General features: G+C 53.1%; 1 protein-coding gene across 1 annotated transcript; it reads left to right on the forward strand.

Moving 5' to 3' along the window:
- The first annotated feature begins 1,532 nt into the window (after window positions 1-1,532).
- IGFBP2 (insulin like growth factor binding protein 2) lies at window positions 1,533-27,778 on the forward strand. Its single transcript, XM_004262739.3, has 4 exons — window positions 1,533-2,073; window positions 24,025-24,254; window positions 24,974-25,114; window positions 27,244-27,778. Exons 1-4 carry the CDS (start codon window positions 1,647-1,649, stop codon window positions 27,406-27,408), a joined length of 963 nt encoding a protein of 320 aa, XP_004262787.1. The 5' UTR covers window positions 1,533-1,646; the 3' UTR covers window positions 27,409-27,778.
- Window positions 27,779-27,823: the final 45 nt, after the last annotated feature.

The raw sequence follows: 27,823 nt of genomic DNA on the forward strand, positions 1-27,823 counted from the left end.
GTCTCTTTCACTCCTCTGCCCAAATAAGGATGCTGCACCCCCCTGCTCAATTAAATGAAGCCAACTCTCCACACAAGTCAACTGGATTTCCTGCCGGTCCTCCCCCTGCCCCCAAGCCTCCGCTGGCCAAAGTGGACTTCCTCTCTCTAACCTCGCTTTCCCATTTCCAGGTCCTTGACTTAGCTGGTCCCTCTGCTCAGGATGCCCTTGCTATGCCTGCATTTCCCCTGGTAGAATTCCAAGCTTCAATTTCAACTCTGACCTACCCGTGCAATCCCCATCACCTTACCATCTAAATATTTCTCCTCCTCAAAGCCTCTGACAACCAGTTATTTGTTCATTTCACCAAACTCTCACCCATAACATTGTTAGTTCCTTAAGATCAGGAACTTGCCTTCCTGGGGCATCTAGCTCACCTTCAGGGCCAGGTGGCCACTTGGTAAGTTGCTGTTCAGTAGAATCAAATGGCTCTCAGTTTTAAAGTTAGAAAGAGCTGGAGTGGAGAGCCCTGGTGGGGGAAGGGTGGCACGGAGGTGTTGAGAAATTATACTTGGGCTGGAGGTAGATTAATGGTCCAACCCCCTCCAAGAGAGTCTCTTTGACAAGGAGCTTTGTTAGGGTCACAGGAGGTGGGTGATGATTAAAGTGGGGTCCAGCCTGGAATTTCCTGGAGCTGGGGACAGCTTGGATCAAACAATCAATCTGAACAATGAAGGGAGGCCATTCTTGTCCATCTGCATTTATTGGAGAGAGCTCTAAATGACCTTACCCCAGGACATTCTCCTACACCTGGAAAGCTGATCTGACGTAAGACCCCTGAAGCAGGGTGTTCTGTCCTGCAGCAAATGCCTCGAGATCTGTGGCTGGAGGCCCAGGTCCCCAAGGTACTATTTGTGGGGGGAGGTGGAGCAGAGTAGGCGGAGAGGAAGGGAGGTTTCTTAGTGTCCAGAAATTGCATTTCAGGTACTAATATGTTACCAAATGCTTGCAGGGTTGAGAAACTGAAATGGTCCCTAAGAGGGGCTGTTCGGGGTAGGCTGATCTAGAGGATGTGAACAGCCTCCTGATTCCTAAGTCACTGTCCCAAGCAACACGACAGCAGTGGGACCCGAGGATGGAGGGAATTGCTGGGAGGGGACTGAAATCTACTTGAAGGTCATGTCTGCCGTCCTTTGCATTCCCTCCAGCAGTGAGTCCAGCGCCGGCCACATGGGAGGCGCGCAAACGAAGCCTTTCCGAATTGAACCGAAAACAGGAGACAAAAGCACCCACTCTTGTCCACTCCCGCGCCAATCTTACTCAAACCCCCAAGTTATTCTCATCCTCCAGGAGTCAGGGAGCCCGGGGTAGAAGGGTGTGGAGGGAGAGAGGCCAGGGGGTGTAGGGGACCCACGCAGCATGCAAGGAAGTGGAGATGGGCGAGTGGGCGTGCGCGCACGCAGAGGCCCGCGCGCGGGAGTGTCGGGGGAAGGGGGTGGTCTCCAAAAGGGGGAGGGGAGAAGGCAGGGGGCGGGGAGAAGCAGGGCCCTTTAGGACCCGGCTGCGGCGGCGGGGGAGGAGAAAGAAGCGGAGGAGGCGGCTCCCGCGCTCGCTGGGCCGTGCCACCTGCCCGCTCGCTCGCCGCCGTCGCGCTCACCGCCGCCAACATGCTGCCGAGACTGGGCGGCCCCGCGCTGCCGTTGCTGCCGCCGCTGCTGCTGCTGCTGCTGGGCGCGGGCGGAGGCGGCCGCGGGGCGCGCGCCGAGGTGCTGTTCCGCTGCCCGCCCTGCACGTCTGAGAGCCTGGCCGCCTGCAAGCCCCCGCCCGCCGCGCAGCCCGCCGCCGAGGCCGGGCCGGCCGGCGACGCCCGCGTGCCCTGCGAGCTGGTCCGGGAGCCGGGCTGCGGCTGCTGCTCTGTGTGCGCCCGGCTGGAGGGCGAGCGGTGCGGCGTGTACACCCCGCGCTGCGGCCAGGGGCTGCGCTGCTATCCCCACCCGGGCTCCGAGCTGCCCCTGCGGGCGCTGGTCCACGGCGAGGGCACTTGCGAAAAGCACGGGGATGCCGAGTACAGCGCCAGCCCCGAGCAGGTTGCAGGTAACGCTGGTTGGGACAACTAGTTCGGAGAAACTTGGAGGGCAGCGGGGGAGCCTGGCTGCCGGCCCTTCTGGAGAGAAGGAATGTGTGGCGGAACCTCAGAGACCGTTTTAGCGGAGGAAGAGCGGAGTCCTGGACCGGCTCTGGGCGATTGTTGGGAGGGGGGACCCGAAAGTCAGGCCCGGGGTGGGGGGAACTGGAGTTCGAGCGTGCGGAAGATCCCTGGCTACTAATTTGGTGGGGAAAAATGGGGAGAGAGAAGGCATCCCTGTTACCATAGGCTTGCCCGGTGGAATGTACTTCTACTGACTTCTTTTTTTGGAGGGGGGATTTCCTGGGGAGGAGGGTGTCGGTCACATCGGTGTGAGTAGGAGCTTGAGCTGGTGACCGCCGACCGAAGGTTCCTGGAGAGGTCCTGGTGGAGGACGCCGCCGGGGGCTGAGGCTGGCGGGTACCGGTGACACCAGGGACCTCTAGTGAGAAGGGGGCGCTAGGAGAAGGCAGCGGCGCCTTGAGGTCCCTTCTTTCTGGGATTGTGAGGTGAGAAGAAAGGACTTGTTGGTACTTTGTAGGGTGGGCTGCCTAGGGGGAAAATTAAAAAGGAACGCTGCTATTTCAGAGAGGACGAAGAAAGCTCTTGCTTTTATGTCGGGTGGAACGATAAGAGAGGGACGTTTGGGAGGCGAGGAAGAGACCCCATTCGTTGAGTCACTGTAACTTAAGCCGGGTCGCCGGCTGCGGTCCGGGGCGGGGGCAGCCAGGCCGCTCAGTTTAGCATCTGGGCCCCCGGGCGTCTGGCAGGAGGATGCCTGGGCCGGGGCGCAACTACTCTTACCGGAGCGAGGTGTTGCCCTCCCCCCGCCCCCCATCCTAATTGAGGGAGCTCTTCCTGTCCCATAGAATGGGGGCCCTGAGGTTCTTTGTACGGAGCTCGCATACCCCCAAACAAATTTTTTTGGGGACACAACCAGGCTATAAAGATCTCTCACGTGTTGGTTTTTTTTTTTGTTGTTGTTTTGTTGTCGCTTTTGTTTTTTAAATTACAAAAGCGTCCTGCCCCAGTGGTCTGGAGGAAGCTGTAATTATTTTCTTTCCTCTTGGAGACGGTGGTGAAATGTGTCCACTGCCTGCTGCTGTTGATTAAAAAGCAAGTTTCTCAAACTTAGAGGGGAAAAAAAAAAAAGAAGGAAAGAAAGAAAAGAAAAAGTGAAAAATTCGTGCTTGCTCGTCAGCTTCTGCGGTCCTTGGCCCCCTCCCGCCCCGGACACCCCCCGCCCCCCCTTCCTTCAGCCTGCTATTGTTTTTTTTCCCTGTTCTCCTTGGGAATACAATTAGGGGTCAGAGTTGAAATCTTTTCTTTGTCGCATTTTGACCTTGAGTGCACAGCAAGTTAGGGCTTCCTCTGAGCGGAACCCCTCAAGTCCCTTTCTTCTCACTCCGGCTTGCTTCCCTCCCTAGCCTGCCTCGAAGTTAACCCTTTCCTCCAGCTTCTCTTAGAAAGTAATAGTAAAAGGGAAAAGACTCAGCAAAGGTCCTTTCACTGTGGGTGCCCATCCCCCCAGTCCCGCGTTCCTCCTCCTTCGCCCCCCAGCACCCCGTGGTCCACCGGGAAGGTACTGTGGTTTCTGAGCTGAACTCTGACAAACTAAACATCTCCCTCAGCAGGGTGAACTTTTGTTCAAAAGGCCTCCACGTTCATAGAAGCGTTTGGATTCTGACTGTTTTAACCAAGTGCGTAGCACATGTCCTTCCTAACCTTCCTAGCCTGGCTGTGTCCCTCAAAAAACTTGTTTGGGGGCATTTTGTCATTCTTCATTCCTCTCACTCTCTGCCTGAAAACCAACTGTCCTGCCTCCCAGCCCCCAGAGGCAGGTTAGGGTCTTCAGAAGGGAACAGATGCTGGGAATTCTCCCATTCACTCCTCCCTGGAGTCGCCAGGGGAGCTCGGGGACAATGGGGTGAGTTCATGGGAAGAATGTCACTGTGGATTTTCTGCCTGGTTATGGGACTCCTTTCCGCCAGCCAGCCCCAGCTGCCTCCACAGCCTGCTCCCAGCGGCCAGACAGCCGCCTTCCGCATTTTTCTCCTGTGCTCCAGACTGGGAAGAGGGGACACCAAGGTTGGGGGTGGGCGGAAGCTGAGCGGGTGCCCTGGAAAGACGTGCTAAGAGCGGGGTGTTGGAGGCGTGAAGAGGGCTGAGGGGACGGGGGCACTGTGAAGAGGAGAGAAGCCTGGGCTTGCTGGGGTGCAGGGGAGAGAGAGAGGGGCGGGTTTTGAGGCTCCTGTGCAGGAGAGGGTCTTGAGCCAGGGCGGGGATCGGGGTGCTGCGTGGGGACTGCGGGGGGTCCGAGTTGGGTGGGGTGTGCCGACAAGAACGTGGCCCCGATGAAACCTTAGCACTGAATGCTGCCGCCTCCTCCCCGTCTCCCATTTCTCCTCCCCCCCTGAAGAATGACCCCCCCCCAGCCCCATCCCAGCCTGCATTCCTCTTTGAGCAGGTTGCTTTTGAGAATTTTAAACATACCCTCTTATTTCGAGGCAGCAAACCCCAGCAGTTCCGGCTTTGCTGTTAGCTCTTTTGTCTTTGTTCCCTGGACTCAGGGGCTGTGTTGCTGGCTTCCTGGGGATGGCTGGGATGCAGGGGGTGGGGGTGGGCACATCAGCGGGTGCTGAGCCTGCATCCCATGGGGGTGATGGGCTGGGACTTGGTGGTTCAAAGAAACCCAGAAGTCAGACGGAGGCGCGGATTGTGGGGTGGGGGCTTAGAGTGGGTGGGCCTGGAAGAAAAACAGGAGGGGGACCCTGAGATCTGCGTGAAGTCTGGACCTGAGAAATGCGTGGGTGTGTTGGGTGGTGGCGTGAGCAGAAGTGCCTAGAAATGTTAGGGAAAGGGAAGGAAGCAGGCCTGGGCCAGTCCGGGCCCTTTCAGAATTCAGGGCCTCGGCCGGGCCGGACTGGCTCCCTCAAGCATCTCCCCTGCCTCCTTCCCTTCCGTGTACAATGCCGGGGATTATGCCGAGGGGCGGAGCTGCCCAAGTGGCCGTCTGGCCCGCTGCACTTATAAAGGTGCTATAGAAATGTGCAGTCATTCAAAGTCCCAGGGCCGGCCGGCGGGCGGGCGGGCGGGCCTGGGGAGGCTTTGCATCTGCAGTTGCTGGGGGAGCATAAAGGGGGGCAGAGGCGAGGGCTGATTTACAGTGGTTCAGTGCAGCTTCAAAGAAGGGGGAGAAAAAGCAACGGGACTTCTGGCTCAGAGCGCTGCTTTGCATCTTGTCTTGCATAAATTTGCATACTGAGTTCAAAGTCGTAAAATAGTCTTGGGGAATGAGTGGGACCTACTGTCACTGATTGCTAGCGTCACTACCTTCCCCCACCCCCCACCCTAGACAGAATACCCAGAACTAGCTCTGCTAAGCTGCTCTGCCTGAGTGTGTTGGAAGGGGAGATGGGGGACTGGAGGGCTGCTGCTTCTGGGTCCCTCTGGGGAGACCGGAGATCTGTAGTTCCTTGACTACAGGAATTAAGCAGGGTGTGGCTCTGTGCGCTGTGGCCTTGGAAGCAGGGCTGGTCTGGAGGGTGTGACTCCACAGGTCCCGAACCAGCTAGGCAGAGGCAGGCAGTGTTGGAGTCTTTGCCTGCAGTCTCCCTGCTCACCTTCCACTCCCATCCAGAGTGTTCACGGAGATCGTTCCCAATGTGTAGTGATAATGACCCCATCTGTTCCTTTGATGAGATATTTGAGGAAGCTTTGAGAAAAAAAAAATCCTATTAACAGTGTCAAAAGATCTTACCAAAACAAAACCAGAGGTAAGGAGTCTCTGAATTTGAATAGGTGGTGGAGGAGCGGGGGAAAGAAAAACCCATCTATTGTGGACATGAGGGTCTATCTATGCAGTGGTTCTTGGCCTAATTGGACCCTTGAGTTTCCTGGCAGGCAAAGGGAAAAGGGAGGGTTAGATGGTTCTCATTATTAGCTTACCTTAGCAGTGAGCTTTAAAATAAACTTTTCAGGCACATCATTCCTTTGGGGGAAAGAATTTCTACAGAAATGCCTGCAAGGTGCCTGAGAGTCGGGATGTGTTCAATCACCAGCTGTCAGACACTGAGGGTGACTTTGAGAGCATCACTGTTCTCTAGCCCATTTATCAGGTTAGCTTCTCGGTTCTTAGATTAGCTATTCTCTGCTGTAGAAAATGGGACACACAATTGCTAAGTTCTGATATGAGCAGGTTCCAAAAATTCGTGGTTCTAATGAAATGCAGGACAGGAGTATCCGAGGCGGGGAGGGGTGGGCAGGGCAGGGGCTGCTAAAGGGAATGAGGGAGAAGTAGAAAATGAACAGGCTGTGCCCATGTTTGGTTTTGTTATTGGTCCTCCTCACATACTACAAAACCGTACCAAAAAAAACAAGGCTCGGTTATCATTATCATTATTTTTTAAAGAGACTGCATATCCAGGGACTGCATTTAGTTTTAGTCTCTCTCTTCTCTGTGTTCCCAGCTCCCCTTTTCCTTCTCTGCTTTCTCCATCCTGTCTTCACAACCCACTCTGAACCGTTCTCTCTTTCCCATGCTTCTCCCACTATAATTCTAGCACACCTGGCTGGTTGCTAAGCAGGTGGACAGGGCTCGAGAAAGTGACATGGGAAATAGATTGGCCCGGCCTTCCTCAGGGATCCAAGTAGATGGAGACCACGTAGATGATTGGGGATTGGCGTGTTTGAACCAAATCTGACCCTTAAATGAGGAGGGCAGTTGACTGGCAGTGTAGGGACTGGGCTTCGTGGGCGGGGGTGCCTGCTAGGGCTGCTTCTGCCAAAACCAAGGCGCAGGGGAGCGAGGTTATACTTCTAATGCGCCAGGGTGCTGGCGATCTGGTTGGCAGATGTTTGGAGCCCCTCTGCTTCTCCTTGCTGTCTCTGGCCAGCATTTCGCTGAGGTGGCAGGCAGCCTCCCGCCTGTCCTCATCCTGGTATGAACTGCTTCTTTGCCTGCTTTGTCTCCTGTCTTACAGCATCCCTGCAAGGGAGGCTATTTACCTCCATTCCGCAGGTGTGGACCCTGGGGCTCAATGGAGGGGGCCACCTGAGCAGCTAAGTACTGAGGTGAGAGGCTAACCTGGCCGCCTTTCCTCTGTACCCCTCTGCCTCTGTGACCAAGCAAGTGAGTGCGGGCTGTTGGCAGAAAAAACCTTTGATCCCCGTCAGCCAGAAGGTTTGTTCCTGGACACCTGCCATGTGCAGGTGATGCTTGGGCCACCGTTCAGTTATTTGCATTCCCTTGACTCTTTGGAGAGGCCCAAGTCCTAGAACTTGGGGAATTCAGAAATGGAAGTGGCCAGCGTGCAGTAGTCAGGAGGGGCAGAAGGGTTCCAGGACAGGCCTCTAGAGAGAAGAGCTGGTGGGCAGTGGATGAATGTGGAAGCAGCCTGGCCTTTGCTGGAAGATTGACCTGGGTTCCAATGCAGGCCCGTCTCTGAGAACCTGAGTGATGATGGGCCAGGGTCTTATCTTTTGGTGAAATGGGGATGATTGTATTTCTCAAATGGGGTACATGTGAGGTCAGCTATGATAACGCAGAATGCCTGGCACGTAGTAGGTTCTCTTAGCTGCCTTAATCTTGGCAAGCGACGTCTCCTCTCAAGACACTTAGGCGGCCTTTAAAACAAAGGCCGAACTGGCTGTGTCAGGCGGGCCACCTGTCTCTGAAGGTTGTACCAGGCGCTAAGGGGCCTCATCCTGGTGTGAAGTGGCTTTGGTTCAAAACCCAGTTTCCTACCGCGTACTTGCCACCTGAGGCAAGAGATAATTCTCTCTGAGCCTCAGTTTCCTTATCTGTAAATGAGGAATCGATAGCACCAGCTTCATAGGGTCACATCTGTGCGTGTGTGTGCGTGCGTGTGGTGTGTGTACAGGTAGATAATACGTAAAAAGTCTACGCACTTGGGTGTTTTTTTGTTTTTTTCTGTAACAAGCCACTTGATTTCCAGCATCCATACCTCTGACCCATTTTCACAGACAGACTGTAGTGGAGCTGTTTGTGGAAAAGGTAATGAAACTATTTTCAATGCAGAATAAACCCAGTTGACAATAAACGGATGGCCTGAGGTCCAGGGCTTGCACTTTTTATGGATAAGTTAGGTGATGCTCTTTAGGGCTCGTGCGCGAGGATCTGGAGCTGACCAAGATTCTTCTGGCAGCTTCACTGTAGTGCCAAACGGGGGTGGAGGGACTGTAGGGGGCAGAGGGGGCCCCAGAGTTTGACCCTGGGTACTCTTGCTGGCCTTGCTACTGAGAAATGGGACAGGTTGAATTGGACATTAGGAGGAACACCGGCACCCAGAAGTTGAGTCCTGCCCTCACCTGCCAGCCGACCTCTAGGACCCAGCTCTCCAGTTGCTGGAGCTCAGAGGACTGGGGAATCCCTGAGGCCACATTTCAGGGGTGGGCAGCGCCTTCCTCCACCGATGGCCTCCACGGGACACCTGCTAGGACCCAGGCTTTAGCAGAAGAGGGTCAGAACCAGTGTGTACTCACACGTTTGGTACACGGCATGTGCCGGGTGAGCTGTGTCGTATTGTCAGTGCAGCCAGTGAAGACCCCATGGTGCCCGTTTCCTGCCCCAGGAAAGTGGGCTTTCGGGTCCATCCTGTCTGGGCCTAGGGTGCCAGAAAGTTGAACATGATCCTGGCAAAGAAACTGGATGTTCTATCCAAAAAAGCGATGTTTTCTTACTATGCCGTCTCCAGCGTTGACCTCACTCCCCAGTGGGGTGGGGCCTGAGGGGTTCTTAACAGGCATGGGGAAGTGTCTTCTGGGCCCTGGGGTTCTTCCTGATGTCTGATTCCACCTGTGGTCCCGGAAAGCCCTCTGAATGGCCCGTCTGGCCACGATGACATGACACTGTCTGTTGTCAAGCATCTGATGGAGTTGAGGCCCCAGGAAGCAGAGAAGCTGGATGCTTGAGTCTTCAGGGGTCAGCAGATGCTTGTGGTGAAACCAGGGACAATAGGGACAAAGCACAGCGTTTGCCACTGGGCATCTGGGGTGGACGGTAAACTCCGGGGACCTTGGTGGTGGGGGGAGGAGGGGGGAGGAGAGGCAAAGCTCTCCTTACAGAGGGGTTGGTGGGTCCAGAGAAGTGTGTTGGCTTTCAGGTTCCAGAGTAACTGCCCCCTCCCTTACCCTCTCCCCGACTCTGAATAGAGTGGATGGACTCTAGGAGATTTTTTTTCCTACTGGAAAATGGACCATCTCCCTCTGTCCCTCCCCCTGCTTGGCTTCTGATCCTCGACCCTCCCCTCCCCCTCTGGGGCCACTCCTGTTCCTTAACAAAGCCAAGGAAGATCTGGGCTGGCTCAGCTCCTGGGTGTCAGTCAGGACGCAGAGGGAGACCTTGCTCAGAAAGCCGGCTCCCCCGGAAAGAAATACAGAGTCGACTGTAGTGAGGAATTGTTTCCTTTCCCCTTTTTTTTTTGTGGGGGGGAGGGGGGCATTTGGCAACCCTTGGGGCCCCTTCTGGCCGCCAGCCCCACATCTCTTCCTGGCTCTTGGGAGGCAGGGCAGGAGTGAAGTTTGGGGAGAAGGGAGCAGGGCCTGGCAAACCTCCAGCTGCCGGCCTGGGGAATTGGCCCACAGGCCCTGGTTAAGTTGGCCCCGACCAGAGCCTGGGGAGGTTTCTAATTAGTGGACGGGTGTAGGTGTGTCAGCCTGTGTTCATTCAAGGAACTGAGCTCTGCGGGTGAGGAAGCCCTGAGGGGAGGGGCACTGGCCTGGGGAGGCCTTGGTAAGTTGGGGAGGAGGGGGGAGGCTCAGGGGTTCCTTCCTGATAGGGGTTGAGGAGATGGGGACCTTCTACCTGGAGTGATCTGAGTTGGATTGTAGGGGTGCAGTGAGCAAAGGGTCTGCCTCGAAGGGTAAATGACAAAATACATAAGCGTAATTAAAATTGCTTTTTTTCTAGATATTGTCTACTTGTACCCAAATGCCTGTCGTTTTTTGTTTTGTTTTAAAATATTTTGGCCACACCGAGCGGCATGTGGGATCTTAGTTCCCTGAGCATGGATCTAAGCCGCGCCCCCTGCGTTGGAAGCATGGAGTCTTCACCACTGGACCGCCAGGGAAGTCTGACTGTAGGTTTTTTGCTTTTTCTAGCTGTTTTAGCCTCAAGATTCTCCCCACTTGACAGGTGAAGAAATCAAGGCCGTATTCAGGTTCAAATGCCAAGGCAAGTGCAGACCAGAATGGACGGACCAGAACGGAGTCTGGGTCTCCAGATTCTCGTTCCAGAGCTCCATTCCATCAGACTCAAACATGCAGAGAAGCAGTGAATTATACACTGCTGCTTGGAAAAGCTCCTTTTCCCTGGGAGGTAGTAATTAAGGCATAACTTCTCAAAAATGTTCCTTTATGCAACTCCCCGGGAAGTCTCTTTTAGGTCTATTGTCTCCACTTCTGGATCGAGGTGCCAAGTTGCCTGTGGATGGGGAACTTACTTTCTTTCTTTCTTTTTTTTTTTTTTGGGAACTTACTTTCTAAAGTGCCTGAGGCCAAGATAAAATGAAAATGACAGTTCCCCTGGGCCCTGCCCTTGCAATTGCCTGATAAGGCTGGGTGGTTTCTATAGAGACACTGGCAGGAGGTGTGTCAGGCAAGATAAAGGGGGGTGGGGGAGGAATGGGTTTACTGGATCCTAAGGGCTTTTGGGGTTGGGTGGGGGCCCGCTGGCTTATGACTGATGGCTTCCTTCCCTGGGAAGATGAGGGAGGGTCCTGTGGAGATGGGAAGAGAGACAAGGTGATGGGGAACAGTAGAAAGGAAGCCCTGGGGTTACAAGGTCTTGGTCAGGAGTTTACCAGGATACCAATGCCCAAATGCCATTGCGGTTGGTTAAGAGCGATGGAGTTAAACCACCTGGGGTTTGGTTTTGGCTCTGCTGTTGCTGCTCGATTTTGTGCCACTGGCCTCATACCCTATGGCTTCTTCGCCAAGCATGAGGGGAGATAAGAAATGATCAACCTCGTGTGATTGCTTGATGATAAAACAACGTTCTGTACGCAAACCACTTAGCACAGGGTTAGAAACTCAGAGAATCAGGTGAGTCGTACTGATGGTGATACCTCTCCCCTCTCTTCTCCCTCTGATGTCAACACACAGAACAGAAGAAGGCAAATGCTTGTTTTTTAGCTGTTTGCTGATTGGCCAGGTTTATTAAGAAGGGGCACTTAAGAATCCTGCAAGGAAGTGTGGCTGCTTCCACAGGGTGTGGCTTACCTGGACAGCTGCCCTTTGCTTTGGAAAGTCCAGAATGGAGTCAGTGGTGGAGGGATTTCCAGAGGGCAGTCGTGACCTCATTGTGGTTCTGCCATGGCTGACCTCGGAACAAGGTCCATGCATGCCCCTTGAGGGGAGGATTCTTACTTGAGGCCCTGCTAGTTAGCTCTGGTTCCTTTGCTGCCTCTAAACCAATAGAGCATAACCAAGGAAGACAACTCATGTGCTGCAGGTTTATATCATACAAAATTAGTGAACCTTTAGTGGAAGGAAAAGAAAGCATGGTGACCTATTTAAAGACACTTATTTATATTCAAGACACTTCTTGTGCTGGTTTGAGAGTGTGGCCGGCAATCCTGGACATCTTTGCAGGTTTTCAGTTTCTTTTTGCATCCTTTGGGTTCCATTTGTCAGGCCTGGGATAGCTGGGAGACATCTGGGGATGGAGAAGAATTGGCAGAAGGAGAGGGTGGAAGGAGAGAGGTGAGTGGGACCCAGTGTTTATGGTCCATGGGAGCTGGTCTGTGTGGTGACATCAGAGCTGAGTGCAGGGACAGTTGTTTGAATGTGGGTCCTGGTAGAGGGAAGTAGCCTTCCTCTCCAATTCATGCTTCTGTTCGCTCAGTGCCTTTCTTCTCTCCTAACCACTCTTGCTGCTCTGGGGCTTAGATGGTGAGGGAGAGACCAGAAACATGAAAAAAAAGAAGTAATATAACAGGATACTCTAGGCCAGAGAGCGGTGGAATGCTCTTTGGATAGTCAACTTTTCTAGTGTTTAAACACTGATTGAGCACAGGTACAAGCTATGAGACTGACTCTATACAGATACAGTTATCATACCACCTGTAGCACATGCTTTTTTTTTAAAATTTTTATTTTATATTGGAGTATAGTCGATTAACAATATTGTATTAGTTTCAGGTGTACAGCAAAGTGATTCAGTTATACATATACGTGTATCTATTCTTTTCCAAATTCTTTTCCCATTTAGGTTATTACAGGGTATTGAGCAGAGTTCCCTGTGCTGTACATATACAGTAGGTCCTTGTTGGTTATCTATTTTATTTTTTGTCTGTGCCATGCAGCATGTGGGAGCTTAGTTCCCCGACCAGGGATCTAAGCCACGCCCCCTGCATTGAAAACATGGAGTCTTAACCACTGGACCGCCAGGGAAATCTGGTTATCTATTTTTTTTTTAATACAGATAGCCTTTTCAAAAATTAATTAATTAATTAATTTTTGGCTGTGTTGGGTCTTCGTTGCTGCGAGCGGACTTTCTCTAGTTGCGGCGAGCGGGGGCTACTCTTCGTTGCAGTGCGCAGACTTCTCATTGCGGTGGCTTCTCTTGTTGCGGAGCACGGGCTCTAGGCACGCGAGCTTCAGTAGTTGTGGCATGTGGGTTCAGTAGTTGTGGCTCGCGTGCTCTAGAGCACAGGCTCGGTAGTTGTGGCGCATGGGCTTAGTTGCTCCATGGCATGTGGGATCTTCCCCGACCAGGGATTGAACCTGTGTCCCCTGCATAAGCAGGTGGATTCTTGACCACTGAGTCACCGGGGAAGTCCTGGTTATCTATTTTAAATAGATCAGTGTGTACACGTCAGTCCCAAACTCCCAAGCTATCCCTCTCCCACAGCACATGCTGTTTGATCGTGGAGGGGAGCAAGAAAAGCATTTGAAAAAGTTGGATATTATCTAAGAAGAAACCAAGTCAGTAGAGATGTATATACATGTCATGTAAGTAAACGGGTGCTGTTTTAGCCTTTTGAGCAAGGCTCTTGGGAAGATCTTGATGTGAAATCATGGGACCCCTCTCTGGTGGATAAAGTTACAGAAGGAAAAGAATCTCCAGTCTTGGAAGACGAAAGCGCAATCTCTTTCTTCCAAAAAGGCAAATTGAGCACACAAAATATCTCCCTTCCTGCCCTCCTTTCATGATGTGTACTTTGTTTTACACTCTATGGAAGCTAAGTACAAGTTTGTGTCTTCAAGAAGCTCCCTCCTTTGGAGGAGGAAGGAAAAGCATGGACCCATGGCTTTGTGCCAATGCACTCAGGCTACAGGGCTGTGAAGGAAGCTGAGTCCAATGACAAGAGTGCTTGGCCCAGGGATGCCCGTCATCCACTCAATCAAGTGGCCTTTGGACACTTGGAGGCCATATTGTCCATCCTCCTTCCTCCCGAACGATACCAGAGGAAGATGTGTAATTTTTTTCCACCTGCAATTTGTTACTCATTTTAGTTCTTCCTCTGAAACTCGGGTGGCTTCTAACGTGGATCTCTCCCATTTCGGTTTAAGGCTGCTACCTCCCTGCTCCTTAGGAAGCCAGAACAGCTGTTTCCCTTCCTTTGGGCATGAGTGGCCCTTGAGTATTGATTCCTGCATCTTCTTCTCCTTGACCCTGTGACCCGCTTCCACTCTCTTCGAGTCTTTCCTCTGCCTCATTTCCCAGTTCTTCATGCTGCACAGACCTGGCTGGGAGCCCGTGGTCAGTCTCCGACTGGCAGGCAGGTGGCTCTTGTGACATTGGCCTCTGAGAGTGGCACTGAAGTTGGCCATGTCACTGTGATTTGGTCCTCCAGCCAGTGGGGTTCAAGGGGCACCCGTATTTACTGATACCCCTGCTTGACAAGGAGGGTGAGAGGTGGATGGAGTGAGTTTCTTTTAAAAGAAAACTTTAAAAATGCAGAGAAATACTAAGAATGACATAATAATGCCAGTCCACCACCCACAGCTGGGAACGTTGATATTTCGTCGTCATATTTACTTCAAGTCTTTTTTTTAAGCTTCCGCTGATGGCCCTCCCCACCAGCCACCTGTTCCCTGTCCCTCCCCCCCAGAAACAACCACTAGCATTATTTAGTGTTTCTCTTTCTTAGCTAAACAGGTTTGCTAATGAATGACCAATATTTCAGAGTCATTCTCTGAGATAATGGAAAATGTACATAAAAGGTTTCATTCCGCAACTTTTTCTCCCGTCCACTTTAGGTTTTGAGATCTACCCATGTTGATAGACACAGGTCAGAGCTATACTTTTTTTTTTTTTTTTTGGCGGTATGTTGGCCTGTCACTGTTGCGGCCCCTCCCGTTACAGAGCACAGGCTCCGGACGCGCAGACTCAGCGGCCATGGCTCACGGGCCCAGCCGCTCCGCGGCATGCGGGGTCTTCCCGGACCGGGGCACGAACCCGTGTCCCTTGCATCGGCAGGCGGACTCTCGACCACTGCGCCACCAGGGAGGCCCTGTAATGAACGTTTTTGTGCACATGTCAGAGAGAAGTAGAATTACTGGGTCAGGCACACTCTTCCCATAAGCCTTTGGTCCACGTTTGCACCAAAGCACGCTCTCCACTCACTTGGGCCTTCAGCAGGTAGGTCCCCTTGCCAGGTTCTCAGATGGCTTTAGCTGAACCAGACGAGAAACGCTGGGGACTCACGGGAAGGAGGGAAAAGCTGATAGTACTGTTGACCATCTTGATATCAATTTCTCTGGCTCTTCAAGGACAGACTGGCTCGCAGAACCCCAGAGGACCGTGGCTGAATTTGAGCATGTTTTTGTTTTCTCAAACTGTCTGCCTCAGCCCTGACCCTCCCCAGGTCTTGGCGATTCCAGGAATGACCCTGGTGTTTTATGAAGCACTCCTTTGGAGAGTGCAGAGGCAGAGAGGCCCTGCACTTTCTGGTCACTCGAGGGGGACCCCGCGATGAGAGATGCTCTAGAAAACCTCCATGATGCTTGGCCGAGGAGGGCCCCCGTATGTGCATCTAAGCATATACATGTGTCTGTTTCTGAACCCGCACGTCAGTGGGTGCAAGGAGCTCACGAGGCTTCGTCTTTGCAAAGTGTACACGTGAAGGCGTATCTCTTGAATAGAAGCCTTTTCTCCCATCACCAAGAAATTCTTCAGGAAACCGAGTCAGGAATCACAGAGGAATGGGGCTCTGAGCTGGAAGGTGGTTGTTAAAAGTACAGAGTCCTTGACCCCTCCTGCCCGCCCCGCCCCAAGGCTTGCTGTCTCCGGAGCTCTGGGGCTGGAGTGTAGGACTTTATTTTTCGTAGGCTCTTCAGATGATTTCTGATGAACAGCTACAGTTGGGAACTGTTTGCCTGGTCTAACTCTCTGCATTTGCAGCTGAGCACACCGGGGCCTGCACATCTGAAACACCCAGCCTGGCATCATTCAGAATCCCAGGCCTGGCGGTAACGTCAGGATCAGAAGCTTGGGCCTCTGGCTTTCCGGCCAGTGATGCCCTTCTTGCCACACTAGAACCGGATGGCCAAGACTTCAAGCTCCAGAGCCTGTGTTCCAAAGGAAATCCAAAAAGGGCTCAGAGTGGCGTGGCAGGGAGTTGGCCCTCTGCCCTCCTGTTGTCCACCGTCGCCGTTATCTCCAGTAGCGGTTTCTTCCCTGTATGAGGATGGGGCTGGGTGCCTACTGGCCATCCCACTCCACCGACTTCACCCAGCTCTGCAGCCCTTAGCTAGGTGATGGGCTCGTGGTAGCTGTCGGTGCAGGGAGATGGTCTCAAGGTGAGAAAGGCCAGTTCCTGCCCTTGTGTGATGTGATCACCTGTGGGACCTATGGGTCTAGAACATCAGAGGAGGCCGCTTGTTTGCAGCCATTTCCTTACGTACGGGTGGGCGGCGGGTGTCATCAGAGAGGAGACCTTTTGTTCAGAAACCATACTGAGGAGCTACTGGGCTGTTGCCGAAGGGATTTTTCCCAGAACGAGGTGGCATCTGAGATGTCAGCTTTGCTTAGCTGGCTCTGTAGCAGGGAGCAGGGGCTCAGAGAATGGGAAGGGAGTTTGGAGTGAAGCTGGGTGTCAGCAGGGCGTAGATGGCCCGTCCAGGAACGCCATTAGCTGGGCTGGAATGCCACCACGTGAGACATCCACGCACGTACTACTCAGGATTCCAGTGTAAGAGGCCGCTGCTGCCTGCCCGCCTGTGACAGGCTAAAAACAGGTGGAGGAGGGCACATGATGTCTCTCACCCAGAGAGACTAAGGACTTCAGGTTTAACCTTAGCTGAAAATTAACCAATAGGCCCCCTTCCTACCCCACCCGTTTCTAACTTCTGCCCCCGACGACGTCCTCCCACTCCCCCACCTCCCAGCAAGGCCTGAATCACCCACCCCGGCTTCTGGGTGTGTTGTGCTGTTGACCAAAGTGGCCATATGCTGGGTGAAGTTAAGTGAGCAGTCAGCCATACAAAGGGCCTGGCTTCAGAGCCTCTCCAACAACATCTGCTTCCCCTGTGTGTTGGTGCGTTTACCTGTGAACCCTGCCTCACCTATGCGTGCACGGCGGTTATGAGACTCTACCTGTCTTTCCTCCCTCTCTCCTCCTTCCCTCTCCCCCTTCTTTCTTGCCTTCCTTCCTCCCATCTTTCCTTTGCCTAAATGCTATAAGCAAAGTTAAAGTAATTTTGGCAAATCCACTCTTGCCCAAGGACTTCATCAGATGGCAGAGAGCTTTGATGTTTAGCAACATATGGAATTTATACAATCAACAGAATCAAGCTTTAGAAGAAAGATGTCGAAAGATGTAGATGCAGAGCTCTTTTATAACTCATTTTTCCCCCCATGCATTGGCCGTTCTGCAGACCAGGTATCACCCACCCTTCCCCTCTACCAAACAAATGCACCTTTCATTTACTCTTTCAAGAACTAGATCATCTGCACATTTCTTCCAAAGCCTGATTCTGCCCACATTGGGAGTTTGAGTGGTACTGATGCTGTAGCCTATTTAAGTAGCAGCCTTCACTGTAGTAGGGTGATGATTCTCATTTTTCAGACATAAGACATTAGAGCTCAGAAAGGTTAAAGGGCCTGGCCAGAATCACGGGTCAATTGTCAGGGGCAAAGCCAGGATTGGAATTCAGGGCTCTTGACTCCTGGGGTTCTTTGCCCATTTGAGTCTGTGAATGAATTGCCCACTGCCATGGATATTAGTGGAGAAGTCGTCCTGGAGGGAGGAGGAAGATGGTAGTTAGTATTTATTCTTTTGCCCAACATATGTCAAGGTTAAGTGCATTTTGGGAGAAATCAACAAAGAAGGAGCCATGTGAGTTCTGTGCCCAGCCAGGGTGGAACCAGGAAAGCAGCTGGCATTCCCCTGGCCTGTTACTTGGAATCCATTCTCAAAGGGCCTGGAATGCTATTACCTGTTGAAGAAGGAGGTGAGTTCACTGGAGGGAGTGATGGATGTAGGGTTGGGTTAGATCATCCCTGTGTTGCCCTCAGCTCTTAGATTTCCAAATAATCATGAGATAGACTGAGGAGAAGGTTGGAAAATGACTAGACTTTCTTCAGAATAAAGAAAAGAAGAAAGAAAGATGTATTAACTTCTTATGAAGATGTGTGATGCTTTTGGGAAGAGGTCTCCTTTTCTCACCAGGCCTGCATGAGGACAGATGCCTCACACCGTGAGCAGGAAGGGGTAGGGGGTTGCTGTTAGATTCTTAAGGCTTGTTTTCCCCAGAGTGCTCTAAGGTCTCCGGTAGATCAGGAGTTGCCAACTGTCAAATGGAGCAGAGGTCGGAGCATCGCAATGGGAGAAAGTGAAGTTTCATGAGAGAAAGGGTCTTCATCCGTTGAGTAAGGTTGTCAGTGCTACAATCAAGCCACATGACACTGCGGGGGAAAGGACTGTGCCAAAGTTAAGTTTTAAAGCCAGAGTGTCAGTGCACAGAAGCAGGCATCTTTCTGCTCCCGGACTGTCCCCCTCCAGCTGCCCTGCTTGGCTAGCTTAGTAAGGCCGGGTCACAGGGCGGTGCGGGGACCCCAGGCCAGTCGTGGAGCACCTCTGATGACAGCAGAGAGGTTGTGCGTGCTCCTCTTGGACCCAGGTGCTGGTCCTTCTGGGCCTTGGGTTTTCTGTCTGTAAAATAGGACACCTTGTCTGTGTCCTCTTGGTCCATCTGTCTCACATTCAGCTCTCCTCCAGGTGTGTAAGGTGGGAAGGTGTGGCAGTGCCCCTACGGCAGGACGGGCCTTCTCCCCGCCCTTCAAGCCTCCCACAAGGGAGATCTACTCTCCCTCTATCATCTCCCCCACTTGTCTTTGGAAAAGCTTGACCTTCTGTACATAATTGGGAAACTCCCTTCTTTTCCTGGGTCACTAGGCAGGGAACAGCTACTGCTTACTGATCCTTACAGGGACATCTCCTCAGGAATCTTGGAGGTCCCTGTCAGTCATCTCTAAGCCCGCAGGCTTTTCCAGTTATGTGATTTGGGTTGCTAAGAACCATCTCTTAGAGTGACCTTTGCACTGTAGCCCATGGAGCTGCATACATAAGTGGTTGCTTAATAAATATTATTCTGCACCGAACTCTCCTAGGCAGAAAAAAAAATGCAACTTGGTATTTTTGTTCTGAGGGCAAATTCCATCTCTAGCTGGAGTTCTCCATGTGGAATGTTTTCCTGCGGACTGCGCTGTCACACCTATAAGGGAACGTATGGGCAGAGCTTGGTAACGTGTGATAATGTCCTTGTCCAGCAGAGCGTGAGGGTGCGGTGCCGTGTGGGTGCTTCCCCGAGTGTGGGACGCAGAGGAGGCAGCTGAGGGCGAGCCCCTTGTGCCGGCACTGCGTATGCACGCAGCAGCCCTCGGAATCCTCTCTGCCACCCACTGGAGGTGGATCCTGTTTGTGCGTGTTTTACGGACGAGCAGTGAAGGCACAGAGAGCTTAAGTAACTTGTCCAGGGCTGCACAGCTCAGTGGTAAAGCTAGGATTCAGCCAGGCAGTCGGACTTTGGAGGCTGAATCCCTGAACCTCTTTGGCTGGGGATAGGATCTCAAGGAATCGAGGCTCTTCTCAGCCTACAGTCCTTTCTGATCTCCACCCAGTCAACAATTGTGTTTCCCTGTCCTGGGCTTCCACTTCAAGATGTGGGGTGTCAGCACCTGCGTCAGCAGACCAGGCCCATGGATTTCCTCATCTTATTGGCACTTTCGTTGGCAACGATGAGATCGATAAAGGAATGGAATGAAACATACCCTTGAACCCAGGTGGCTTCCGTGAGGGTGGACGAACTGACCTTCCGCTCAGAGCCGTCAGGGACATCTCAGGACAGGAAGCCACCTCTGTCCTTCTGGGATAGGACTGCCCACTTGAGCCCTGTCTTCTGGGACCTGGAGTGGGGCTGCATTATGACTTTTGGGGGCACCAGACATGTTTGCCTTTGTGGGCAAACACAGAAGAATTAGAAAATCGTATTTTATAACTGCAAACGTATCCGTGTTATATGAAGACGTTTGCTTTGACCTAAAAGTTTATTTTTTTCTTCTGATTTTAAAAGAAATGAAAACATTTCCTAGGGCCCTGGGCACCGTGCCCTCTGTGCCTGATGAACAGACCAGCCCTGCCTGGAGCCTGCCGTCCTGAACGTGCATGAATCTGTGTGCCCCTCTCTTCCATCCAGTGTTTCCAGAGCTTGCAGAGGGCCTGGTTTTGAGCATTAACTGTGGGCTGACCTCTAGGGCTCATCCAAAGGTTGCTTCTTTGGCCCCTGTCAGTGGTACGAGTGCCTGGGAGAGTTAGGGAAGAGGGGTCAGCAGGCTAAGAGTCCTCTGGGGTCCCCACCACCACCACCAAGAAGGAAGGCTCATAGGCCAGAAGTGTTCCTTGTGATGGAACAGTGGTGGAGGGGTCTTAGCCGAGGGAGGGGATACAGTAAAGCTCAGATCTGCTTTATGTGAGGCTGGGAGTCTTCAGCACTGGGCCGGGAACTTCAGGCCTCTGGATCAATCCTAACTGCGAACAGTGGTTTTCAACTGGAGACCATTTGGCAATGTTCAGAGACGTGTTCGATCGTTGCAACTCGGGGAGGGTGCTGCTGGCATCTGGTGGGTAGAGGCCCACGATGGTGCTGGGCGTCTTACACAGGACAGCTCCTAACAAAGAATCTTCTGGTCCCAAAGACAGTAGTGCTGGGGTTGGGAGACCCTGATCCCGAGAATGTCCCAGGCATTGGGTTCTGGTGAGTGGAGCCTTCCCAGACGTTCCTGAAGAGGACTAAATGTGGGCCATCCTGCTGTGTTTCAACCTGAGAACGTGGAATTGCAGCCACAGTGGAGACGGGCTGTCTTAATTTAAGCCTCGGGGCAGGCGGGCAAACCTGCCCCCAAAAGAGAGGAACCCAGTGAACTTCTGAGAATCACAGGCTTCGTGACAGCAGAGCGGATGGTTCCAGAAATGGTGGGAAATTCCCAGAGCCCTTGTCTAATTACTTTGTGAGCAGAACTCAGGGCGTCGGGTGCAGAAGTGGTGTTGAGGTCTCCATAGATGCTCTCTGTCACCGTGGGCAGGAAGCAGGCTGGGCAGGGCACGATGAGGATGGGTTTGTTGTGCCCAGGGTGAACTCGGGTACGAGGGGCTGGGCGAGGGCAACCCAGAGGTCCCCATTGTTTTCCCCCTTTGATCCTGCACGGTTCCCAGTGCAGCCGGGGAAGCAAGACTTTTCTAGGCGTCTTGCTGTCTTCCTCCTGTGTTCCCCGGGCCAGCACCTGCAGGGATGAAGACAGGGAGCCTGAAATTGTGTCACCAGGTCCAGGTGCAGAGAAGCAGAGAAGCCTGTAGAAATGGAAATGGCAGAACTGATGGTGAGGATGGAGATGAGTCCCCCCCCCCCCATTTGTGCCAACATCTGCCTTATGCTTCAAGGTTAATGTTAAGCAGAATGGAGGGTTACCTGAATCAGCCCATCCTATTTATGTGCCAGGTCTGTCTCAGACTCTCGCAAGCCTCTCCTTCAGCCTTCTGCCCTCTACCTCTGGTATCTGAACAGGGAAGGTGGGATCATCTTCGTGGTTGGCCTCAGCTGCCTGACCAGTCCCAGGGGAAAGCTGCAGCCGGTCCCCATTCAGGGGAACCGGGCCGGTAGCTGAGCCGGGGAACCCGGACTGCTTCTCTTGGGGCCTCTGGGTTTCTGCTGTTTCAGCTTCAGGGACAGAAAGGGGAGGGCAGGGTGGGTGAGGGAAGTTTGGGGCAGGCGAATGTAGAACGTGGTAGATCAGGACTCCCACCCAAGCTGGTGGCAGATGCTTCAAATCAGCCTTCCCCTGCAGGTGGTGCTGGGGCTTCTGGAACGGGATCTAATCTGCGCTTGGTTTATTTATGATAAAATCTGGGCTACCCGGAGCCGCTGGAGAAATAGCCATTCTAGAGAAAAATTTTCCGGGTTTCACAGGGCTTACTCATTTAAATATTTCCATTATTTTTCTAAAGTTTAGCAATTTTGGATAGATATCTTTCTTAATACTGAATACTTGTCATGTTTATCCCTTTCCTTGTTGGATGCCCCAAAGTCGTATTATCAACACTAGTCTTGTTTCAGGCCACACAACCTGGCAGTTTTCAGGGGTCATCAATGGCTGTGGAGTTGTTTGCTGTGCACCAAATGTCCCCGGAGTTCTTATGTTTGGTTTTTTTTACTGTCCTCTTTCCTCTCTGCCATTTGATACTTCTCGCCACTGACCACGTGCCTTCCTTTTTCTCCTTTTAATTTTGTTGATTTTATTCTGTGGTGGCCTTGGAAACCAGACATGCAGAAACCAGGCTTATCTGACCAGTGCTACTGCGAACCGTCAAGGTTCTTCGTGCACTGACTTCCCTTGACTTGTGAGGAAAGCATCGCGGCTTCACAATGCATGGATGTGGTGTCTGCTGTTCTGATGCTCAGAAGCTTATTTTCCTCTGCTTCCTGCTTCTTGATTGGGTTCCACACGGCAGGGGTAGCAGATCACTGAGGCAGCTGTCGTCATCATCATCATCATCGTCAAAGTAATCACCACCAACAGGACATAGAGTTTCTGCGTTCCACAGTGTATCTTAACGGCTTTACCTATAACATACTCTCAGCAGTTCTGTAAAGTAGGAACTATTATTATCCAGTAGTTTACAGTTAAGAAAAACAGAGGCACAGTGCGGATATATATGCAGGAGAAATACAGCTGGTATAAAAAGTGGCAGAGCTGGAATTCCATTCGAGTCCGCCCTCCTATATCCAGCACTTGCCAGGTTGGAGATTACGTGCCTGGTTCTAAAGGATGCTCCAGCTAGTGAGAACCGACCAGGCATCAGGCCTAGTGCAAAGGGAAGGGATGGGAGTAAACCTCTATTGAACTCCTCCGTTTCCAGGGACCCCGTTGGTCCCCCAGAGTCTGCTGGAGCGTGCTCTGAGGATGCAGGCGCTGGCTCCCCAAGGCACGGAAGAGGGTCCCACACCTTCGCTGGTGAGGGAGTGAACGCTGAAACTCACAATCCAGAGGGGGTGTCATGGCCCCCCTTTTACAGGTCAGGGCCAGCTCTTTACACCGTATAGCATGCCCAGGACAGCGACCCCCTGAGCCCACCACACTGTGCCTGAATTCTGAAAGGACTGCCAAGTACTAGGCGCCTCGCCTGAAACCCTTGTGTAGAAATATTGTAAAAGCCATTCGGGTATGTTATCCAGGCTGTAAGTTTTCGGAGGTGCAGTAGAGGGGAAGAGAAAATGTGCAAGATTTGTTTGGAAACTCCCACTGCCTGCTCCCTGAGCCCTGCAGGGGGCCGCTCCAGGCAGTGTGGTCTGAGACCCTGTTGGCCCTGCCGTGTCTGCGGGGGCCTGTTTGCACCCCGGCCCACCTAGAGCTTGCCAGAAATTGTCTCCCTGGTTAGGACCCTTCCATACCATTGACTCTGTTCCCTGGCTGGACGTGCCTAAGCCTGCCTGAGACCGTGGGAGGGGAGGAGTGCTCTCAGGGCCCCTCCACCTGAGCTGTGTGCACCGTAGGAGCCGTTCCCTATTGCCGGCTGGCTGGAGGTTTAAGAAAGTCCAAAGACTCAGTGGATGGTCCTTGGACAGACATCTGGATGGGGCTACGCGCCCTGCGATAAGATGAAACTACAGCGTGGTCATCGTTCCTGTTCTGGGGGCTCTCGATATAATGGGGGGTGGGGGCAGCACGCATAGACAGGAGACAAATCAGGGTCCCGGGATGGTGCTGTAGCGGCCATAGGAGTGGAGCGTCAGGGCAACAAGAGGAGGAAGCAGACGGGCAGATGAAGAGTGATGGTGGAGGGGGCTGGACGCTGTGTTCCGGTGACAGCGCGGCTCTCCACCTCACTTCCCCGCCAGACACAGCACGGGCCAGTGGTCTCTGCGGCATGAGTTTTAAAAGCTCATCCGATCCATGCCTTTTCCGACCAGACGTCATGAAGACTTTAAACGGGGGGAGTTAGTGGTGGGTGAATCTCAGAGGTCTTTCAAGGAAGAGTGGTGGACATTACCCGTTCCCCGGTGAGAGCCTTGCCTACATGCTCATCCTTCGTTTGTGCCCCTCTGCTCCCCCACGCGCATCCTCCCCCTTGACCTCCTGGGGTGGAGGCAGAGCAGAGTAGGTGACCCAGGCATTTTTCTGGAGTCAGAGAGCCTGCGTTCAGATCCTGGATTGTGATCTTGGTCAAGAAATTGACCTCCGTGAGCCTCAGCTTCTGTCTAGAAGTTGGGGAACGTTACTAGTTGTGCTCGTCATTGCTGTGAAACCGAAATGGATCATCCACATAAGTCCCTTAGCACCACTGCTTAGATGTTGGTCATCGCCTTCCTTGTCGTTATCAGGGGTCCAGATAGTCCCTGGAGGGCCCACCTCTCTGGAAACCGGACCTGCAGCTCTTCCTCCCTCCCTCTCTCTGCAGACAATGGCGAGGACCACTCTGAGGGAGGCCTGGTCGAGAACCACGTGGACGGGAACATGAACTTGTTGGGAGGTGGAGGTGGTGCTGGCCGGAAGCCCCTCAAGTCGGGCATGAAGGAGCTGGCCGTGTTCCGGGAGAAGGTCACGGAACAGCACCGGCAGATGGGCAAGGGTGGCAAACATCACCTCGGCCTGGAGGAGCCCAAGAAGCTGCGGCCGCCACCTGCCAGGGTCAGAACGGGTCGGGTCTGGTTGGAGGGGTGGGAGGACGTGTAAAGGGAGTGTCCCAGCAAGCGGGGATGTGGGCCCCCCGATGAGATCCGTGTCCTGTGTGCCTGCGGGCAAAGCACTTGCCTTTCTGATTCTGCCACTGACATATTCACGGACCTTCAGGTTGATCAGTTTCTCTTTGTGGGGGGGGCTCAGTATCTTTGGCTGTGAAATGGGCTCTGCGTGCGGGTTCTTGAAGTCCCTTCTAAAATCTCCACGTTTCTGCTTGGCTTTGGGACACAGGCAAAGCAATGGATGCTAGAGATATAGATGGATCCGCTCGAGGTTGCCCACTCGTGTTGCAGCTGCCCTCGCTCAGCTACCCCACTTCTTCTTTCCAGCTCAGCTTTGCTGTCTAGGCCCTGGTTGGGTTGACGGAAGGGAATGGAGGTTGGGCCACCGGGTGGGTGTAGAGATACTCCAGAGGCAGCCACTTGAATTCAGTCTTTGCAAGTAGCTCCCATTTTGACCCCTGAAAGCCGTTGACGCAGATGGAGGAGAGGAGGTGACTTTCTCTAGGGGTGCGGTGGAGCATAACCATATGGTAGGTAGATTGCTGGGCTGGGTGTCAGAAGTTCCTGGTGCCACTAGCTAGCTGTGAGGCCTTGGGAAAGTCCCTTCAGAAAAATCACGGGCCTGTTCCCACTCTAAGCATCCTCTCCGCGTGCCTGTGCCCACAGACCCCCTGCCAGCAGGAACTGGACCAGGTGCTGGAGCGGATCTCCACCATGCGCCTTCCCGACGAGCGGGGGCCCCTGGAGCACCTCTACTCCTTGCACATCCCCAACTGTGACAAGCATGGCCTGTACAACCTCAAACAGGTGAGCGAGGATCTCCTTGGCCCCGGACCCTGGGTGTATCTTGTTCTTGCCCCATCACCTGTAAGCCTCTGAGCGGGAGACCTAGTCTTCTGTGAGGAGGCGGGTGGCGATGCCAGCCAAGAGGGGAGGGGATGCCAACTGCCAGGCCAGGGAAGGCGGGGGCGGGGCTTCTCTTCTTGGCTTCAGGCTTGTCAGAGCCTGACTCCATGTACCCAGCTTACCTGCCAGCAGCGCCTGGTGTCCAGGATAGGAGGGAGCCTCTTGGAGGACAAATAGCGCCTCACACCAGTGCTTCTTGATTTTATTGAGCGTTAGAATCACCTGCAGGTGATTCTGGGGCCTCGTCCCCAGAGACTGTCATTCAGACGGTCGAGCGGGATCTGAGAGTTTGCGTTTCTAACCAGCTCTCAGAGGACGCAGATGATCCGTGGACGGCATTTCCAGAATCACTGATTTAAACCATTGTTGACCAAGTAGACTCTCTGGTTTTCAAGTATCTCAGGGAATGGAGAATCAGGGGTGGAGAAACGCCACTTGAAATATTTCTAGAAACGGTTAACAGAACAGTGTTATCAGTACATTAGAGAAAATGTAGAAAGTGTAAGTAAAACACCCAGGAGCCCTTTTTCCTCCCCTTTCCATTCTGTTCATATGCCTTCTAATGATCTATGTGTGTATGCATATTTCCCCTTATCATTATTAATATTGTTTACTTAACCACATAGAGTTTGTAGTGATGATTGTTAGTGGCTGTTTAACATGGTCAGTTGTCCTTTCACCTAGTGCACTGCTCACTTCCTCCAGCTCATCCCTGGTATAGGGAGAAAAAGTCTGTGTGCATTTCATGTAAGGCAGAGAGAAGGATTGAGATGGTGTGGACTCCACCGGCCATTCTGTTCTCCAGCAGAGGGTCTGAGCCCAGCTGCACACTGGGCTTCTCTAGGGAGCTTTAAAGAATACAGATGCCTGGGCCTCACCCCCAGAGATCCAGATTTTGTGAGTCTGGGGTGCTTTCTGGGCACCAGATTTTTCAAAGGCTCCCCTGGTGGTCCTAGTGGGAAGTCAGAACTGACTTTTAAAGGGTGGGTGTGCAGAGCCAGGAGATGGGGTACGGGGCTCTGCTGATCCCCCGGGGTGGGGGTGGGGGTCTCACTTCCCCATCTCCTTCACAGCCCAGGCATCTTGCCCTTGAAATAGCAGTCTAGCGTTAAAAGCTATTGGTTCGTACACCTGCCCTCTAGATGTAAGCCAGCTACTTCGCTTGGAGTTCAAAAGAAGAAATAGTGATCTTCTTTCTACTGAAGCTTATGGGTAAACGGGGATTTGCAAGAGGAATTGGCTCATGGGTAAGGTCAGGGATCCTGGGAGGGGAATGCCTGGGTTGGCATCTCAGCTGTGGCTCTTACTAGCTCTGTGACGTTGGGCAAGTTACTGAACCCATCTGGGCTTCCTTCCGATCGTCCTTAAAATGGTAAAGTAATGGTACCTACTTCACAAGGTGGTTGAGAGGATTAAATGAGTGTATGTTAGGGGCTTCCCTGGTGGCGCGGTGGTTGAGAGTTCGCCTGCCGATGCAGGGGACATGGGTTCGTGCCCCAGGCCGGGAAGATCCCGCATGCCGCGGAGCGGCTGGGCCCGTGAGCCATGGCCGCTGAGACTGCGCGTCCGGAGCCTGTGCTCCGCAACGGGAGAGGCCGGAGGCCGTGACAGTGAGAGGCCCGCGTACCTCAAAAAAAAAAAAAAGAGCGTATGTTAGATATGAAGTGTAAATGAGCAGTGTATATGACTGCTTACGCCACGCCCAGCACATAATAGGACCCGAGCTAACGCTGACTTTTATGTGCGTTTTCCGTCTCACACTACGAGTGAACTCCAGTACACTGGGTCCCTGGCTGGATGGGACCTCCCCGTGGATGGGGGCTGAGTCTTTCCATCGCGAGGCATCCCCAGCAGCCTTGCTGATAGCCAGAGCACGTCCCTGGGCCAGCAGCACCAGCGTGAGTCACGTTGGAGCTTATTAGCCGTGCAGAATTGCAGGCACACCCAGACCTCGTGAACGGAGCCTGCATTTTGGTGGGACCTCCGTTTTATCGGGGTGTCCTCTATGTCCTCCTCTTCTCTCTCCTCAGTGCAAGATGTCTCTGAACGGGCAGCGTGGGGAGTGCTGGTGTGTGAACCCCAACACCGGGAAGCTGATCCAGGGGGCCCCAACCATCCGGGGGGACCCCGAGTGTCATCTCTTCTACAACGAGCAGCAGGGGGCTCGCGGGCTACACACCCAGCGGATGCAGTAAACCTACAGCCAGCCGCCGGTCGGTGCCTGGCACTGCCCCCCACCCCTCTCCAAAGCTGGCAGAGCAAGGAGAGCGCTTGCGTGGTGGGTGGAGGGAGGATTTTCCAGGAGTTCTGACACGTGTATTTATATTTGGAAAGAGACCAGCACCGAGCTCAGCACACACCCCCGCCCCCCCTAACCCCCCACTCCCCGCCTTCCCCCTCCCCAGCTGGAGATGCCTGCACCCTCCCTCCTCGAGTCCCTGCTGGGCAGGAAGCGGGTGGCTGCAGTGCGGAGCTGGGGTAAAGGTTTGGGAGAGGGAAAAAAGAAATTTTTATTTTTGAACCCCTGTGTCTCTTTTGCTTAAGATTAAAGGAAGGAAAAATAAAGCACGTGTCTTTTGCCTGAGTCTTTGGGGCCCCCGTGGGAAAGAG

This window comes from Orcinus orca, chromosome 7 (assembly GCF_937001465.1).
Source record: "Orcinus orca chromosome 7, mOrcOrc1.1, whole genome shotgun sequence".
Classification (NCBI taxonomy): domain Eukaryota; kingdom Metazoa; phylum Chordata; class Mammalia; order Artiodactyla; family Delphinidae; genus Orcinus; species Orcinus orca.